Source organism: Nematostella vectensis, chromosome 3, assembly GCF_932526225.1.
Source record: "Nematostella vectensis chromosome 3, jaNemVect1.1, whole genome shotgun sequence".
NCBI classification, from domain to species: domain Eukaryota; kingdom Metazoa; phylum Cnidaria; class Anthozoa; order Actiniaria; family Edwardsiidae; genus Nematostella; species Nematostella vectensis.
The window spans coordinates 3409079-3426940 of NC_064036.1; the positions used below are offsets into that span (position 1 = coordinate 3409079).

The 17862-nt window shown below is 42.8% G+C and overlaps 1 protein-coding gene across 2 annotated transcripts; it reads right to left on the reverse strand.

Annotated features, from left to right (window-relative positions):
* Positions 1–3: 3 nt before the first annotated feature.
* Positions 4–17494, reverse strand: LOC5510029. 2 transcript variants are annotated; one of them, XM_048725748.1, is made up of 14 exons: positions 17284–17494; positions 15610–15770; positions 14814–14958; positions 13784–14110; positions 12838–13035; positions 11862–12027; positions 11224–11504; positions 10694–10756; positions 10440–10585; positions 9216–9380; positions 8294–8493; positions 6997–7454; positions 6292–6359; positions 4–539 (listed from the first exon to the last, which is right to left on the reverse strand). In XM_048725748.1, exons 2-14 carry the CDS (start codon positions 15699–15701, stop codon positions 515–517), a joined length of 2334 nt encoding a protein of 777 aa, XP_048581705.1. In that variant the 5' UTR covers positions 15702–15770; positions 17284–17494; the 3' UTR covers positions 4–514. The 2 variants fall into 2 exon arrangements, with proteins under 2 accessions (XP_048581705.1, XP_048581704.1); XM_048725747.1 differs by having other exon boundaries at positions 8294–8496; positions 17284–17493.
* Between the last annotated feature and the right edge of the window lie 368 nt (positions 17495–17862).

The following is a 17862-nucleotide window of genomic DNA, read 5'->3' on the forward strand; positions in this document are numbered from 1 at the left end:
AACTTCTGTCAAGACACCTTATAATTCTCATATGTACAATCCGGGGCAATACAGACATTCGGTTTACACATGTGCTCTCGCGTCATCGACCCTTTTAATCTCCCTACGCTTATATGTTGTTTCTCTGTTTGTGTTTAAAAGTAGTAATCTTCCCTTCTACTATACATCGTTTCTCTTGTTGTTAGGGTTAAGAGAATTTAGAATATATATATATATATACAATTAAAATACTAAATATTTATCATCTGTTAGAGGCTATCGCATCGCCGAAAACACGATGGTGGGCCGAACAACCGCCGAAAACTCGATGGTGCGACGAATGAATACCGACGGTGGCCCATACACAGGAACCCGAGGGCGACTCTGACTCCCATGGAGTGGTACTGGCGCGACTCACCCAGAGTGGGACTGGGAATAGAAGGGTTAATAAACGCCGCTATCCTGTCTTTACCTGCCTTTTGCTTATACAACATCTACTACAAGACCAAATGATCCACAAGAGGCAGAAGGAACCCTATACTTCATCATCGGCCTCATACCTAAAATTAAAGAAAATGTCTCAATATAAAAACTCACACAGATATCGTGTGTAAAGCTGTTATTCGCGTTTTCTATATTCTTCAAGAGTTTCAGTCGCCATTTTGACATCCTTTAGCGATATACCAAGGTATCGGATTCTGTTTTAAATGGGAGTTTTTTTAGATTTCTACACATAAGTTGTATTCCACCATTGAATGAAAACAATAATGGAGATGAAACAATTGACTCGATTCATTTGCATGCATTTGCATTGAATACGGCTCATGGATAAAACGAAGTTTGACCTTAGCCTTAGAAAAAAACTCGAGATTTCGTTTTCAAAGTTTAGTTAAAACTATAAAAAGGTGTGGCTGACAAGGGGCTCTTTAATAACAAACGTGTGGCTGACAAGGGGCTCTTTAATAACAAAGGTGTGGCTGACAAGGGGCTCTGTAATAACAAAGGTGTGGCTGACAAGGGGCTCTTTAATAACAAAGGTGTGGCTGACAAGGGGCTCTTTAATAACAAACGTGTGGCTGACAAGGGGCTCTTTAATAACAAACGTGTGGCTGACAAGGGGCTCTTTAATAACAAAACGTGTGGCTGACAAGGGGCTCTTTAATAACAAACGTGTGGCTGACAAGGGGCTCTTTAATAACAAACGTGTGGCTAACAAGGGGCTCTTTAATAGCAAAACGTGTGGCTGACAAGGGGCTCTTTAATAACAAACGTGTGGCTGACAAGGGGCTATTTAATAACAAACGTGTGGCTGACAAGGGGCTATTTAATAACAAACGTGTGGCTGACAAGGGGCTCTTTAATAACAAAGGTGTGGCTGACAAGGGGCTCTATAATAACAAACGTGTGGCTGACAAGGGGCTCTTTAATAACAAACGTGTGGCTGACAAGGGGCTCTTTAATAGCAAAACGTATGACTGACAAGGGGCTCTTTAATAACAAAGGTGTGGCTGACAAGGGGCTCTTTAATAACAAACGTGTGGCTGACAAGGGGCTCTTTAATAACAAAACGTGTGGCTGACAAGGGGCTCTTTAATAACAAAGGTGTGGCTGACAAGGGGCTCTTTAATAACAAAACGTATGGCTGACAAGGGGCTCTTTAATAACAAACGTGTGGCTGACAAGGGGCTCTTGATATAACAAAACGTGTGGCTGACAAGGGGCTATTTAATAACAAACGTGTGGCTGACAAGGGGCTCTTTAATAACAAAGGTGTGGCTGACAAGGGGCTCTTTAATAACAAAACGTGTGGCTGACAAGGGGCTCTTTAATAACAAACGTGTGGCTAACAAGGGGCTCTTTAATAGCAAAACGTGTGGCTGACGAGGGGCTCTTTAATAACAAAGGTGTGGCTGACAAGGGGCTATTTAATAACAAACGTGTGGCTGACAAGGGGCTCTTTAATAACAAAGGTGTGGCTGACAAGGGGCTCTTTAATAACAAACGTGTGGCTGACAAGAGGCTCTTTAATAACAAAGGTGTGGCTGACAAGGGGCTATTTAATAACAAACGTGTGGCTGACAAGGGGCTCTTTAATAACAAAGGTGTGGCTGACAAGGGGCTCTTTAATAACAAAACGTGTGGCTGACAAGGGGCTCTTTAATAACAAAGGTGTGGCTGACAAGGGGCTATTTAATAACAAACGTGTGGCTGACAAGGGGCTCTTTAATAACAAAGGTGGGGCTGACAAGGGGCTCTTGATATAACAAAACGTGTGGCTGACAAGGGGCTCTTTAATAACAAACGTGTGGCTGACAAGGGGCTCTTGATATAACAAAACGTGTGGCTGACAAGGGGCTATTTAATAACAAACGTGTGGCTGACAAGGGGCTCTTTAATAACAAAGGTGTGGCTGACAAGGGGCTCTTTAATAACAAAACGTGTGGCTGACAAGGGGCTCTTTAATAACAAACGTGTGGCTAACAAGGGGCTCTTTAATAGCAAAACGTGTGGCTGACAAGGGGCTCTTTAATAACAAAGGTGTGGCTGACAAGGGGCTATTTAATAACAAACGTGTGGCTGACAAGGGGCTCTTTAATAACAAAGGTGTGGCTGACAAGGGGCTCTTTAATAACAAACGTGTGGCTGACAAGGGGCTCTTTCATAACAAAGGTGTGGCTGACAAGGGGCTATTTAATAACAAACGTGTGGCTGACAAGGCACTCTTTAATAACAAAGGTGTGGCTGACAAGGGGCTCTTTAATAACAAAACGTGTGGCTGACAAGGGGCTCTTTAATAACAAAGGTGTGGCTGACAAGGGGCTATTTAATAACAAACGTGTGGCTGACAAGGGGCTCTTTAATAACAAACGTGTGGCTGACAAGGGGCTCTTTAATAACAAAGGTGTGGCTGACAAGGGGCTCTTTAATAACAAACGTGTGGCTGACAAGGGGCTCTTTAATAACAAACGTGTGGCTGACAAGGGGCTCTTTAATAACAAAGGTGTGGCTGACAAGGGGCTATTTAATAACAAACGTGTGGCTGACAAGGGGCTCTTTAATAACAAAGGTGTGGCTGACAAGGGGCTCTTTAATAACAAACGTGTGGCTGACAAGGGGCTCTTTAATAACAAACGTGTGGCTGACAAGGGGCTCTTTAATAACAAAGGTGTGGCTGACAAGGGGCTCTTTAATAACAAACGTGTGGCTGACAAGGGGCTCTTTAATAACAAAGGTGTGGCTGACAAGGGCTCTTTAATAACAAACGTGTGGCTGACAAGGGGCTCTTTAATAACAAACGTGTGGCTGACAAGGGGCTCTTTAATAACAAACGTGTGGCTGACAAGGGGCTCTTTAATAACAAACGTGTGGCTGACAAGGGGCTCTTTAATAACAAACGTGTGGCTGACAAGGGGCTCTTTAATAACAAACGTGTGGCTGACAAGGGGCTCTTTAATAGCAAAACGTGTGGCTGACAAGGGGCTCTTTAATAACAAACGTGTGGCTGACAAGGGGCTCTTTAATAACAAAGGTGTGGCTGACAAGGGGCTCTTTAATAACAAACGTGTGGCTGACAAGGGGCTCTTAAATAACAAACGTGTGGCTGACAAGGGGCTATTTAATAACAAACGTGTGGCTGACAAGGGGCTCTTTAATAGCAAAACGTGTGGCTGACAAGGGGCTCTTTAATAACAAACGTGTGGCTGACAAGGGGCTCTTTAATAACAAACGTGTGGCTGACAAGGGGCTCTTTAATAGCAAAACGTGTGGCTGACAAGGGGCTCTTTAATAACAAACGTGTGGCTGACAAGGGGCTCTTTAATAACAAAGGTGTGGCTGACAAGGGGCTCTTTAATAACAAACGTGTGGCTGACAAGGGGCTCTTAAATAACAAACGTGTGGCTGACAAGGGGCTATTTAATAACAAACGTGTGGCTGACAAGGGGCTCTTTAATAGCAAAACGTGTGGCTGACAAGGGGCTCTTTAATAACAAACGTGTGGCTGACAAGGGGCTCTTTAATAACAAACGTGTGGCTGACAAGGGGCTCTTTAATAACAAAACGTGTGGCTGACAAGGGGCTCTTAAATAACAAACGTGTGGCTGACAAGGGGCTATTTAATAACAAACGTGTGGCTGACAAGGGGCTCTTTAATAGCAAAACGTGTGGCTGACAAGGGGCTCTTTAATAACAAACGTGTGGCTGACAAGGGGCTCTTTAATAACAAACGTGTGGCTGACAAGGGGCTATTTAATAACAAACGTGTGGCTGACAAGGGGCTCTTTAATAGCAAAACGTGTGGCTGACAAGGGGCTCTTTAATAACAAACGTGTGGCTGACAAGGGGCTCTTAAATAACAAACGTGTGGCTGACAAGGGGCTATTTAATAACAAACGTGTGGCTGACAAGGGGCTCTTTAATAGCAAAACGTGTGGCTGACAAGGGGCTCTTTAATAACAAACGTGTGGCTGACAAGGGGCTCTTTAATAACAAACGTGTGGCTGACAAGGGGCTCTTTAATAGCAAAACGTGTGGCTGACAAGGGGCTCTTTAATAACAAACGTGTGGCTGACAAGGGGCTCTTTAATAACAAAGGTGTGGCTGACAAGGGGCTCTTTAATAACAAACGTGTGGCTGACAAGGGGCTCTTAAATAACAAACGTGTGGCTGACAAGGGGCTATTTAATAACAAACGTGTGGCTGACAAGGGGCTCTTTAATAGCAAAACGTGTGGCTGACAAGGGGCTCTTTAATAACAAACGTGTGGCTGACAAGGGGCTCTTTAATAACAAACGTGTGGCTGACAAGGGGCTCTTTAATAACAAAACGTGTGGCTGACAAGGGGCTCTTTAATAACAAAGGTGTGGCTGACAAGGGGCTATTTAATAACAAAGGTGTGGCTGACAAGGGGCTCTTAAATAACAAACGTGTGGCTGACAAGGGGCTCTTTAATAACAAACGTGTGGCTGACAAGGGGCTCTTTAATAACAAACGTGTGGCTGACAAGGGGCTCTTTAATAACAAAGGTGTGGCTGACAAGGGGCTCTTTAATAACAAAGGTGTGGCGAACTGGGGCTCTTTAATAAAAAAACGTGTGGCTGACAAGGGGCTCTTTAATAACAAAGGTGTGGCTGACAAGGGGCTCTTTAATAACAAACGTGTGGCTGACAAGGGGCTCTTTAATAACAAAGGTGTGGCCGACAAGGGGCTCTTTAATAACAAAGGTGAAGCTGACAAGGGGCTCTTTAATGACAAAGGTGAGGCTGACAAGGGGCTCTTTAATAACAAACGTGTGGCTGACAAGGGGCTCTTTAATAACAAAGGTGTGGCTGACAAGGGGCTCTTTAATAACAAAGGTGTGGCTGACATGGGGCTCTTTAATAACAAACGTGTGGCTGACAAGGGGCTCTGTAATAACAAAGGTGTGGCTGACAAGGGGCTCTTTAATAACAAAGGTGTGGCTGACAAGGGGCTCTTTAATAACAAAACGTGTGGCTGACAAGGGGCTCTTTAATAACAAACGTGTGGCTGACAAGGGGCTCTTTAATAACAAAACGTGTGGCTGACAAGGGGCTCTTTAATAACAAAACGTGTGGCTGACAAGGGGCTCTTTAATAACAAAACGTGTGGCTGACAAGGGGCTCTTTAATAACAAAACGTGTTGCTGACAAGGGGCTCTTTAATAACAAAGGTGTGGCTGACAAGGGGCTCCTTAATAACAAACGTGTGGCTGACAAGGGGCTCTTTAATAACAAAACGTGTGGCTGACAAGGGGCTCTTTAATAACTAAGGTGTGGCCGACAAGGGGCTATTTAATAACAAAGGTGTGGCTGACAAGGGGCTCTTTAATAACAAACGTGTGGCTGACAAGGGGCTCTTTAATAACAAAGGTGTGGCTGACAAGGGGCTCTTTAATAACAAACGTGTGGCTGACAAGGGGCTCTTTAATAACAAACGTGTGGCTGACAAGGGGCTCTTTAATAACAAAGGTGTGGCTGACAAGGGGCTCTTTAATAACAAAGGTGTGGCTGACAAGGGGCTCTGTAATAAATTAAATTATACAACGACCCTCGTAAATCGCGCGCTCTGATTGGTCAAGCGTCTGTGTCATTAGAGGACACACGCACACATTTTTTTATAAAACAAATAGCGAGTCATGAACAACAGTCACGCAACTCGACTACGTCTCGTTGCGTACTTTTGTGTTCATAAGAGGCCGTGACGTCATCTGTGCATCTATTAGAGGGCAGACGCACAAAAAATTAGATCTATTTGTTTGACTTGTGATGTGACAAATAACCAAGCTACACTTACCACGGTTTTTCTTCATCTTCGTGATTAAAAGATGCAAATGATGACGTAGAAGAGAGGGATTTAGTTCTCTGGAATATGAAAAGGAACAAAAATCAGTAGGCGAAGCGAACCTGTCACGTGATAAACACCCAAAGGGACTAGACCTTTTTAGCAATGGGATCCTGTCACGTGATAAACACCCAAAGGGTCTAGACCTCTTTAGCAATGCAAACCTGTCACGTGATAAATACCCAAAGGGACTAGACCTCTTTAGCAATGCGAACCTGTCACGTGATAAACACCCAATGGGACTAGACCTCTTTAGCAATGGGATCCTGTCACGCAATAAAAACCCAATGGGACTAGACCTCTTTAGCAATGGGATCCTGTCACGTGATAAACACCCAAAGGGACTAGACCTCTCTAGCAATGGGATCCTGTCACGTGATAAACACCTAAAGGGACTAGACCTCTTTAGCAATGGGATCCTGTCACGTGATAAATACCCAATGGGTCTAGACCCTTCTAGCAATGGATCTTCCCATGTGATAGGTTGCTAGGGACCGGCGTTACATGTTGCTTGGGGATAGCGTTAAAACTGTTGGGTTACCACTGACAATGGGACTAGCATTTCTGGTTGCTAGGCCGGAGTTATCTGTTGCTAGGGACGGGGAATTTCGCTAACTACTTAGACTATGATTATGTTGATGTTGATAAAGTTCTTACCGCAATTGTAGGGCCCAGGCTCTTAACGTCAGTTACAATACGCGGTATTGAGTCATTCCTCACAATATGAGCCTGCTGTGCCTGTGGTACGCGATTTGACGTACCACGTGATGGTGACGTCACTCCATGCCACGAGTATCTCGCCTGTCTGTCGTCGGAATCTCTGCGCCTTTGTGGTCTGTCTGCGCTAGCCTGCTTGTACCTGGAGGGTGTCTGGCGGTCATATGTGTGCTCAAAGTCGCTATCTGAGCTAAACGGGCTCTCGGAGCTAAACACAGTCATTGGTCTAATTTTGTTTGATGAAGACACCGCGCTTGTAACGATTCTTTGAACGTTCGGTAATGGACGACCGGAAGTGTCTGTGCCTACTGGCATTCCTGTGGTACGGTGTGGAGACTGGGAACGAGAGGACCGCCTGGAGTCATCGTCTGTGGTAGAGCTTGACCGGCGACTGGAATCTGAAGACAAGAGATAGAGGGTAACCCGAAAACGCTTGCTTATTGTACCTATATGGACTGAATGGCTATATGACGATATCAGAAGGAGATTCGCACTAAATGTGAGACTTATAATGCTGCGCGCGCTACCGTGTCTACCAATACGAAGTTTTAAGAAATTTAGCCAGTAAGGCATAGTTTAGACGCCGTTCTCTCCATTTACCGTTCCAAATTCAGATGCATGCAAATGAACCAAGTCGATTGTTTCATCTTAATTTGCATGCACATGAAAAGAAAAGCGTCTAAACTAGGCCTTAGTATGCGAAAACCACAGTTTTGGCTGACACAAACTTGATAACTAGAGGATTCCATCGTGCTCTGGTTTGCACTCAAGTCTTTCTTTGCCTCGCTGATTGGATAGTGAAGTTAATGTCAGTCAGATAATACGTCTCAAGAACAATCAGTTATCAATCAGCTCAAGAACAATCAGTTATCAATCAGCCTTCAATGCGTCAACATGTCAGAACAATATAGCGGGACCTCGTGTTTAAGCTTCATAAAACGCCAACAGTGGCGGATCCCGGAGTTCAAAAACGGGGGGGACCAAGGGTTTTAAAAAAGGGGGTACCCGGATTTATTGCTTTTCTGTGGATTTTCTTATATTTCTTATTATTTTTAAGCAAAATATCTGACAATAGGGGGCCCCGGGCCCGCTCGGCCCACCCCTAGATCCACCCCTGGCCAAGGTGGCCACGCTAGCGCGCGTCGCATGTAACGCGACCTTCTAAAATGTTTCAAAATTTTCCAGCAACACCTGAATTATTTCCAATGATGCCGGAAATATACTGAGCTACTTGTACCTTTCAGGTTATCATTGGGATGTATTCCCGGATGTACATCGTGACCCAAAGGGACGGAGGGATGTGACATATGGGTCGCGGGATTCTCTCGGGACACGGTATTCTCTCTGGATATGGAGCTAAAGCGAGTAGGTGGAAGCGGTGGCGACTTCTTGGCCGATGTTGTACGTTGTGGCGGCATGGCAGGAAGTGCACGCTGTCTTCTATTGCATTGAGAGACAAGGAAGTCATGGATTCTTATATGGGTATCAAGCAAGAAAGAGGAAATTGTACTAAAATAATTAAAGTAATGCGAGAAAGAAAGCTGTTAACTTATGCATTTGGAGAACAGAAAATGAGTGGAACTTTTGAATTGCTATTGAGCAAGAAAGTATTGTGTGTATGTATAAAATTAGTGAGTGATAAGGAAAAAAGCGGGGTCTTTTTTATAGGCTTATCACATAAATAGGTTGTACTCATAATCATATGTCGCAATGCTTCATGGCTATCAAATAATCAGGGAAATGAGCGTAAATAAAAACAAATCCAGGTTTGGTGTTTCATGTGCTTGTAAACATTTACATGGCTTTCAGAGACCAGGATAAATTCCACTTTTTTCTAGGTCTACTAACTTGACTCGTCTGTCTGTTTGGCATCTCTGTGCCTTTCAGAGACCAGGATACATTCCACATTTTTCTAGATCTATTACCTTGACTCGTCTGTCTGTTTGGCATCTCCGTGCCTTTCAGAGACCAGGATACATTCCACTTTTTTCTAGATCTATTACCTTGACTCGTCTGTCTGTTTGGCATCTCTGTGCCTTTCAGAGACCAGGATACATTCCACTTTTTTCTAGATCTATTACCTTGACTCGTCTGTCTGTTTGGCATCTCCGTGCCTTTCAGAGACCAGGATACATTCCACTTTTTTCTAGATCTATTACCTTGACTCGTCTGTCTGTTTGGCATCTCCGTGCGCAGACCCAGGCCTACTAGACGTGCTATTGGCAGAGGAGGACTGGTGCAAGTTGTTTGGTATGGAGTGTCTCCTAAGACTGGTGCTGCGCTTGGCGCGCAAAGGTGCATGGGTAGAGAAGTCGTACATCTCCCTACAAACAAAACATCAACAAATAAATTTGGAAATATGTGGATTATATAACCACAGTCATATAAGACATAACATATAAGACTAGCGCTAAAAAATTAATATTCGAGCATTTCGCCGTTTTAACCCGGGCCCAAATACAGAAACAAAAATGTTGCCGCCCTACAGTCCGTTTCTTAACCCTGGAAGCGCTTCAACGAAACATCAACACCATCACACAGCCAAAATGTGCCAAATGGTATAGGTTCATGCAAACCTATCTACCACGCTGCCTCAACGGCGAAATGATCGAAGGGTGATTTTTGAGAACTAGTATCATTTATTTCGCATGTATGTGCATTATTAGGGCACAGATAAACGATAAGTAATTAAATAATTAGTCTAAGATATTGTTTGTCATAAAGGGCTTATTGTTTGTACGGAGGCGCTAACGTTTGTAAGAAGCATGCAAATGACTCACAAAATACTATTGTTTGCACTTGCTGTAATAAAAATGTTAATGAATATTTCGTTTACTGTATTGATTGCGAGGTCTTGTATTATTGATATTTTGTTTGTGTTATTGCTATGTATCAACGCGCAAATGAAAATAGATTTTTTTATTCCTGGTTGTCGAATAGTGTGAATGAATGTGAAGAAAATGCAATTGTGTGCACTCAATTATGTAAAGTTCGTTAATGTATTTCCTTTTAGTTCGAATGATTTCACTTTCGTTTAAATGACAGTACATCGGCGTAAATGTTTGTAATTTTGGCTAAAATGAATGCGTATTTCTCGGTAATGAAAAGCAAAAGGTGTAGTAAGCCAACATCAGTCCAACATGTCAAATTCAAGGCCGAGAAAGAGAAAGATACTATTCATGTATTGACAAGGAATCGGACCAGTCTCTAGAGATTGATTCCTTAACATATTGATCATGATCATAGTTATTAAATATTTATTCTATATTCATAATTATCTGAAAATAATTATAATGAATCATCATCATCACCATCATCATCATGATAATTGCTCTTATCATAAAAGCTATCAGCCATAAATCTACATAACAGGTATAACTCACCCGTCAATATCGGTGTTCTTTGGGCTTTCTCCATCGGGTGAGCTTTCCGTCCTCAGCCCCACGCCCCCATGTGTTTGTCGGTGACAGGGAGGACTAAAACCAATATAGTGGGCGCTGCTGGCTGAGGCAGTACTACTGGTATCGCTCTGTGAATACAAGGGCAATGTGAGAATGGAGTTACCAAGGGACATATGAAATTTGGCGGATTGACTTAGATGACGCAGGCTATCTTATCCCTCTCTGATTACACTAACCTGGTCACCGCCGACTGCCTCGGGTCTGCAAGGCATGCTCATCCGAGAACGATCTTCAAGAACCTAGAAATGAACAATCAGTCGAAGAAGGCAGTAAGGCTATAAGGCTTTATGAGCAAGAGAAATAATTGTATACATATTACTATCATTAAATGTGATATTAATTATTATTTGCATTGCTGTTTGAAACGTTTGGTTTGTTTTTTTGGTTCAATCTGTTTCACCAGAAGATGGACAGAATAAAAAGATCCGAAACGTTGGTATATTTTGCGTCTCTGTTTGAGAACAGGCGATCTGCTCTAAGGAATAATGTGACTTTTGGGGTGACAAACGCACGCTACAGCTTTTAGCGGCAAAATAACAACAAAATAACTTATTCAGTGCTTACAAATCTGCCAGGTATTTTTTTTTCAGAAAGGGCTTATTTTCATTGATTGATGGCGCAAGCATTTATCTGTTTTTTTTTGGCGTGAATTAGCCACTTAAAAGGTCACGTAACTTCTTATTGCAAGCCGCCTATAGTAACATACATCTAATCTCCGCCTGAGTTCTGCATTCTCCTGTCTGCATGAGTTCAGTTCCCGCGTTAACACCCCGACTCGCTCAGATAACACAAAGCACGACTCCACCATGGCAAGGTACTTGGCACAACCGGTATGACCGGCTTTGAACGCGTAGTCAGCTGCCGTCCAACCATCTTTGTCCTTGACAGTGACGTCAGCATTGAAATCGACAAGCGTCTGAAGGCACAGTAGATGTCCCTCTCGGGCCGCAAGGTGTTCTGGGGTCACTCCATTACTATCGGTTATGGCTGTGGAGTTAACATAAAAGTCATTTACCCTATGTATTTGATGCGTTCATATAACCTTTTTGGCGGACACTTTCTATTTTATTGATTCGATTGAATCCTTCAAACATCCCTGCGAACATAGCGCAAAAAAGCGCAATGACGGTGCGAATACTTAAACGCCAAAAACGTTATGACTTGCGGATAATAAAACGCAAAAAAACGTAATGATGGTGCGGATATTTAAACGCAAAAAAGGCACAATGACGGTGTGGATGTGATGAGGTGCGGATATTTTAACGCAAAAAAGCGTACTGACGGTACGGATATTTTAATATAGATAAAGAAGTAGGGGGAAGGTTTTCATCCAAACGGTCTCACCTATGGATCGGTTGGCCCCTCGTAGCGCGGTCAGCAGGTACTTGAGGCATTCTTGCTGGCCTGCTTGCGCGGCGTAGTGCAAGAGTGTGAAAGAGTTCTTCTTCTCCAATTCCGCACGAGCCTCGGTGGACTCCAGGAGCCAAGACAAGCACTCCTGATGACCGGACTAAGGACAACAAAACACAAAGTCAGCAACGCAATGGTTATTGTTCAAGAACGTTAAGTCAAGTGCGCTAGCGTTCAAAGTAGAACCCTCCGAACTTGTTACCGCTACATCGATTTTGACATACTTTCCGTGTCATTTTTACCGTATAAATATAACTTAAAAAACGGATAACTCCGAACTCGTTACCACTACATCGATTTTGACATACTTTCCGTGTCATTTTTACCGTATAAATATAACTTAAAATACGGATAACTCCGAACTCGTTACCACTACATCGATTTTGACATACTTTCCGTGTTATTTTTACCGTATAAATATAACTTAAAATACGGATAACTCGAGGCCATTTTCAGCATCGAAAGATCTGGCTTCCCCCAGAGTTCTAGTTAGAGGGGTTTTACTGTAGTTAAAGAATATCGATCGGCTAGATCCCTTTGTTACCTTTACAATTGGAAATACAACGGTCGTTTGCAAGAAATCTTTAGAATTACAACCCATGATTAAAGTCTGTTACTTGAACGATATTTGATCGAAAGTTTCACAGTGCCTTTCTTGAATAAGCCGATGGAAACCGACTGTTTGAGTGACTCGGTATTACGGGGTAGTGTCAAATGGCGGTCTTCTTAGAGTCGACGGGTTGCATGGTAACCAAGATAATATGAGGACGTAGAAATGATAGTACAGTACTTTACCAATTCTTTCAACTACTACAACGATAACATGCGTTTTTTATTACTATTACTATTACTATTACTATTACTATTACTATTACTATTACTATTACTATTACTATTAGCATAACACCACCTGTGTTGCCATGGCAGCAGGAGTTCTGCCGTCGCTGTTCTCTATAGCCAGGGCGTGCGCGGGCGCGTGCTTCACCAGCCACTGCAGACACTTCAGCTTCCCGCCATGTGCTGCCCGGTGTAGCGGGGTGCAGCCTGTGACGTCACGCGTGTGAACGAGGCACTCCCTACTGGTGCCAAGATGGGACACGGCGTTTTGCTGCAAACAGCCAATGTAACAAAGCAGTATAACAAAAATATATTTTAAGACAAGGAAGGGTACAAATGCGTGCTCAGCTGTGCCGTTTCCCTTAAGAAGCACACTTTTTTTTACCTGTACCGGTATGACATAAAAATAAAGTCCACTGTCTCTGAGGACTCTAGTAGCTTACTTCTTCACCTGTACCGCTATGACATAGAAATAAGGTCCACTGTCTCAGAGGACTCTAGTAGCTTACTTCACCTGAAGGTCCCCCATGTCAGACCAACCCAGTAGCACTCTTCCTCATCTGTACCGCTATGACAATACCCACCATAGTTATAAGGCCCCCCACCTCAGACCCACCCAGTAGCACACTTCTTCATCTGTACCGCTATGACAATACCCACCACAGTTATAAGCTCCCCCACCTAAGACCCACCCAGTGGCACACTTCTTCATCTGCACCGCTATGACAATACCCACCACAGTTATAAGGTCCCCCCACCCAGTAGCACACTTCTTCATCTGCGCCACTATGACAATACCCACCACAGTTATAAGGCCCCCCACCTCAGACCCACCCAGTAGCACACTTCTTCATCTGTACCGCTATGACAATACCCACCACAGTTATAAGCTCCCCCACCTAAGACCCACCCAGTGGCACACTTCTTCATCTGTACCGCTATGACAATACCCAACACAGTTATAAGGTCCCCCACCCAGTAACATGCTTCTTCATCTGCACCGCTATGACAATACCCACCACAGTTATAAGGTCCCCTGCCTCAGACGCTCTAAGTAACACTTCTCTCCAGTCATCTTGGCTCGCCATACAGCCCAGCTGGTCCCAGCTCTCGACTTTAGAGATGGACTTTTGGTAAGCTGACACATGACCATTAAGGTACTGATCCCCTTGGGGGTGGGGGTGGACTACAGTTCCATTAGGGTGTGGTATCACGGCAAAGGGCTTGGGAGGGAAAGCTCTGGTGCGAGGGTTATCAGGTGGATGGTTGAGGTTTAACAGAGATGCAGTGCTGGCGATGGAGTTGAAGTCATCAAAGTCGTACTCCTCTACTTCGCTGTACTGCACCTGGTGGTTTGCGTGATGACTGGTTAGCGAGAGAGCATGTGAGTCCACAGAGTGATAATCTTTTCATAGTATTTATCTGTAGTGGAGGCAAGAGTCTCTTATTGTTAGTTTTGCAGACTAATTCTGCAGGTGATGGGAACCACAAAGCAATTATTTTTATTTAGTATTAAATGATGCATATCCATCAGTTCTTTAGTGGCAATAGACTGTTATCCTATGCTGGGGCAATTCCAGGATTCATCAATGATGAGGAAGGGGGGGGGGGGAGGGGGCAACCTCACAAATGATACATACAAAACAAGGGGGGGAGGCCGGAGCCCCCCTTGACAACCTGTATTCACCACTGTATGACATACTACTGTGACGCCTTTAGAGCGTTCTTTTTTTACTTGTGATTCCGGATGGAGAATGATTAGAATAGAAAAAGTTTGCTTTCGTTTATCCCTCGTTCCCATTTCGGAATGGAATGAAGGCCATTTACCCATTCTGCTACCTGAATTACTCGAATGCCATTCTAAACATTCTCTACCAACCATTCCCATTCCAGAATGATAGAAGAAAAAAAAAACGTGCCCCTAGTCAAACAGGGTGAGTATAGCTGGCTTACAAGGGAGCTATGTGTTAAAGAAAAATATTGTCTTAATGTCTTAATGTTTGTAGTAATAACTTGTCTCAAAGCTGACCACACCCCACTTTTCCTTACATCTTCAGTGCTTCCATTTGCAGCCCTAAGGCACTCATTCAGGTAGCGTTCCTCCTGCTCAAAATCCCCCAGGTCGTCTACAGAGCTGGTCTCTTCTAAGATATTGGTTAACAAGTAGTCTGAGGTCTTGTTTGACCTGTTATGCCTGAGAAAAGATAGAGATCAATAGTCTGTAGACACTTGTAGCTGGTTTCATTGAAGCCAATGAGTACCCTTTCCAGCCCTAGTATATCTTATATTAGAGGAAACACTCACAGGTGCAGGTTTGTAGGTGCTCTTTAGAAATGTCCTAAGATAAGAGATGACATTTACTTTCCACTTTCTTTTAGAAAGGGTGGGAGAACTTTGAAGATGAGTGAGGGTACAGTATGTCAGAGTGATCTTTTTCCTAGAACTAACTAGGGTGCGCAGTCGTACATATCTATGGTAAGAACATATTACTTGATAATCTTTCAATAGGAATTACTGATATTTTGGTGGCTATGGAGTTGTTGGTGCACCCCCTACACACCCAGTAGTTAATCAAATGCATCTCAATTTTCAATATATGTAATTTTATTACCAACTATGTATGTTAATGTAATAAAAGTGAGAAAAATTTGTATAAGGTGGTTATTGCAGTGGTATGGTGGTTTGTGGGCCAAAGCAAGGGAAGGGGTCCCTCAGTATTGAAAAAAAAAGAATTATAAAGGGATGGCCAGTAGGTACATGGCTGTACCAAACTCTTCTGCTTTTTAATTTCTAAATATACCCCCTCTTCAATATTTCCAGGCCTGCTATGGCCCAGTGTACGCACTTGTCTGCAGATGGTACTCCCATCGTATCGGCTGGAGAATGACCATAGCGAGGTGGTGTCTGTAGTCGGCTTCTGTTCATGGATTTCATCATACCTCTGCATGCTCATCATTGCATGCTGCCATTTGGTCCCTCATTAGGGGAGAGCCACCCTGGGGTGCCCTGAAAACACGAGGACCAAGCAGCCAAATAAGTTTTAGTGTTGAGGGTCTGTGCAGTGAACTTTAGATGCTAAAAATATTAAATATCTATTTGGAATCACTGACTGATCACACATCTGATTGAAAGCAGCAGTGCAAAAAAGTCAGTGAATAATCATTCAGCCATTCTTAGCGAAATAAGTATGCGTAACATATCAGAGGCTAGTCCTTTATATCCCATGGCAGTGATAGGTAATCAAACGTGAACAAAGAGCCCATAGGTAACATGGTAGGGTTTGGATCTACTTATACCCAGCACTTTCAAACCCCTCAATAGGGGGTTGGGGGATTTGATATGAAACCATATAAAATTTCATAAAAAATGTGTTGTAATATGCAAAATAAAAGTATTTTTTCCCTAGTTGAGTAGTCAAAACAGGTCTAAAGATAACGCCGCAGGAGTTATGTAATATTTTTTTAGGCAGTCACATTCTCCACACTACATTAAATACTTTGTGCATTACTTTCTCTAACTTTTTATAACTACTATTTTCGTTGAAAACTACTTCAAAAGGTATTTATTTTAGGTATACATAGTATTGGTGTGAAATTGTTTAATCTCCCAGCATGAAAAGAAAGACGATCATTTTTTCTAAACGAGTAAATAAATACATATCCTTAAACAGAAAGTCGTCCCTAAGCTAGCTAAATAGATAATTTTCAGAAAGGTTACAGAGAAAAACATTCGTGAAGAGAATATCAAGTAAAAATTAAAAGATAAAGCTGCTGACATCGCGAGTCGTCGTTTGTTTATATATTAAATGCAGCCGTTCTACTGTGATATTCACATCGCAAACACTTGAGGCTTCATCTATTTATTTACTTATGGCACATTTCATTGGTCTTTAATCATCTAACGTTAAGAATCATTTTAAACTTTTTCAGACAATAACTTATCTAAGCGAAAACTAAGCGTCTCTTCAGAGTAAACTCGTTCCGCTTCGATCAGTACCTATGACGAGGCGGGTATGTACTTAGAAGCTGTCTTGAGTTTTTTGAATCAAGAAGCTTATAAAAACCGGTTGGAAAATAGGCAAGGGGCATTTACGATTCATGTAACTTTTTAGCTAATCTAAAGAGTGCAGTTTTGCCGATAAAACGACGATTAGCTAGTTGGAACCCAGACAAGTGCAACACTTTATAATCGCCAACACGCGACAACACACCGACAAAAACTAATAAATCGCAAACAGTAAACGCTGCGTTTAACCAAATAAAACATCTGAGATCTGTCTGAAATAGTATAAAACGTAAAACTTGTCAAACGGAAAGGCGAAAAGGTCAGAGGAGCTGCCTCACGTAGGTCCGAAGGCTAATAAGAATAACTAAACTTAGAACTCATGTTACACTCAATTAAATGTGGTTTGAAACACAATCGTGGCTTTCTCGGTAACGCATAAGCACATCTGGGTCGGAATCAGCTGTGTGGCTCATGCACGGTCCAGGGTAAGACCCTGAACGTGTAAAGTACTCACCAAACATTTGAATCCCTCGGTACACTGAAGCGCCAACTCGTGTTTGCTTTATGAATTATTTGCAGCTTTTCTTGACAACAAGTAAATAACTTGATCACTTGATCAAACGACTGTATCGTTATCCGTAATGGCCTGTTAAAAGCTTTGTAATCAGTTCGCCTCTCGGTATGGAAGGTTTTTTCACCGTCCTTTTATCGTATTCATGTCCTCGCATAAATTACGCTCAAGTGAGAAGGGTCTAAAGCCGCACGTATAAAGATGTAATCCTAAGAGATTATCGCTTTTGATCAGATTACTGCGACAGACGCAAAGTCAATGTATCGTTATTTTTACCAAATCACAGCTAGATGATCCAGCTAGATATTTGCGTTGAAGCCTTTCGAGGATTTATCCCAAAGAGACGCAACAAGAAACGTCACTCAGTGTAAAAGGTAAGAGAACTAATGAGGCGATAGTATTATTAAACAGCTCAATTCTCTGAATGTAAATCCTTTTGCTACTCATTAATAGGTCGCGGCTTGTCCGAAAACGGAACAGGACGAACGTACGAGCGGGTCTCGGATATCGACTCATGCCCGA

Bases quoted from the DNA above. Each gene is read 5' to 3' on its own strand.
- LOC5510029 (XM_048725747.1), bottom strand. From the start codon at position 15,701: ATGATGAAATCCATGAACAGAAGCCGACTACAGACACCACCTCGCTAT. The intron at 12,028-12,837 runs GTGGTGTTATGC...TGTTGTCCTTAG, and splicing joins CTGCTGCCATGGCAACACAG to TCCGGTCATCAGGAGTGCTT. The intron at 8,497-9,215 runs GTAATAGATCTA...TCAATGCAATAG, and splicing joins AAACAGACAGACGAGTCAAG to AAGACAGCGTGCACTTCCTG.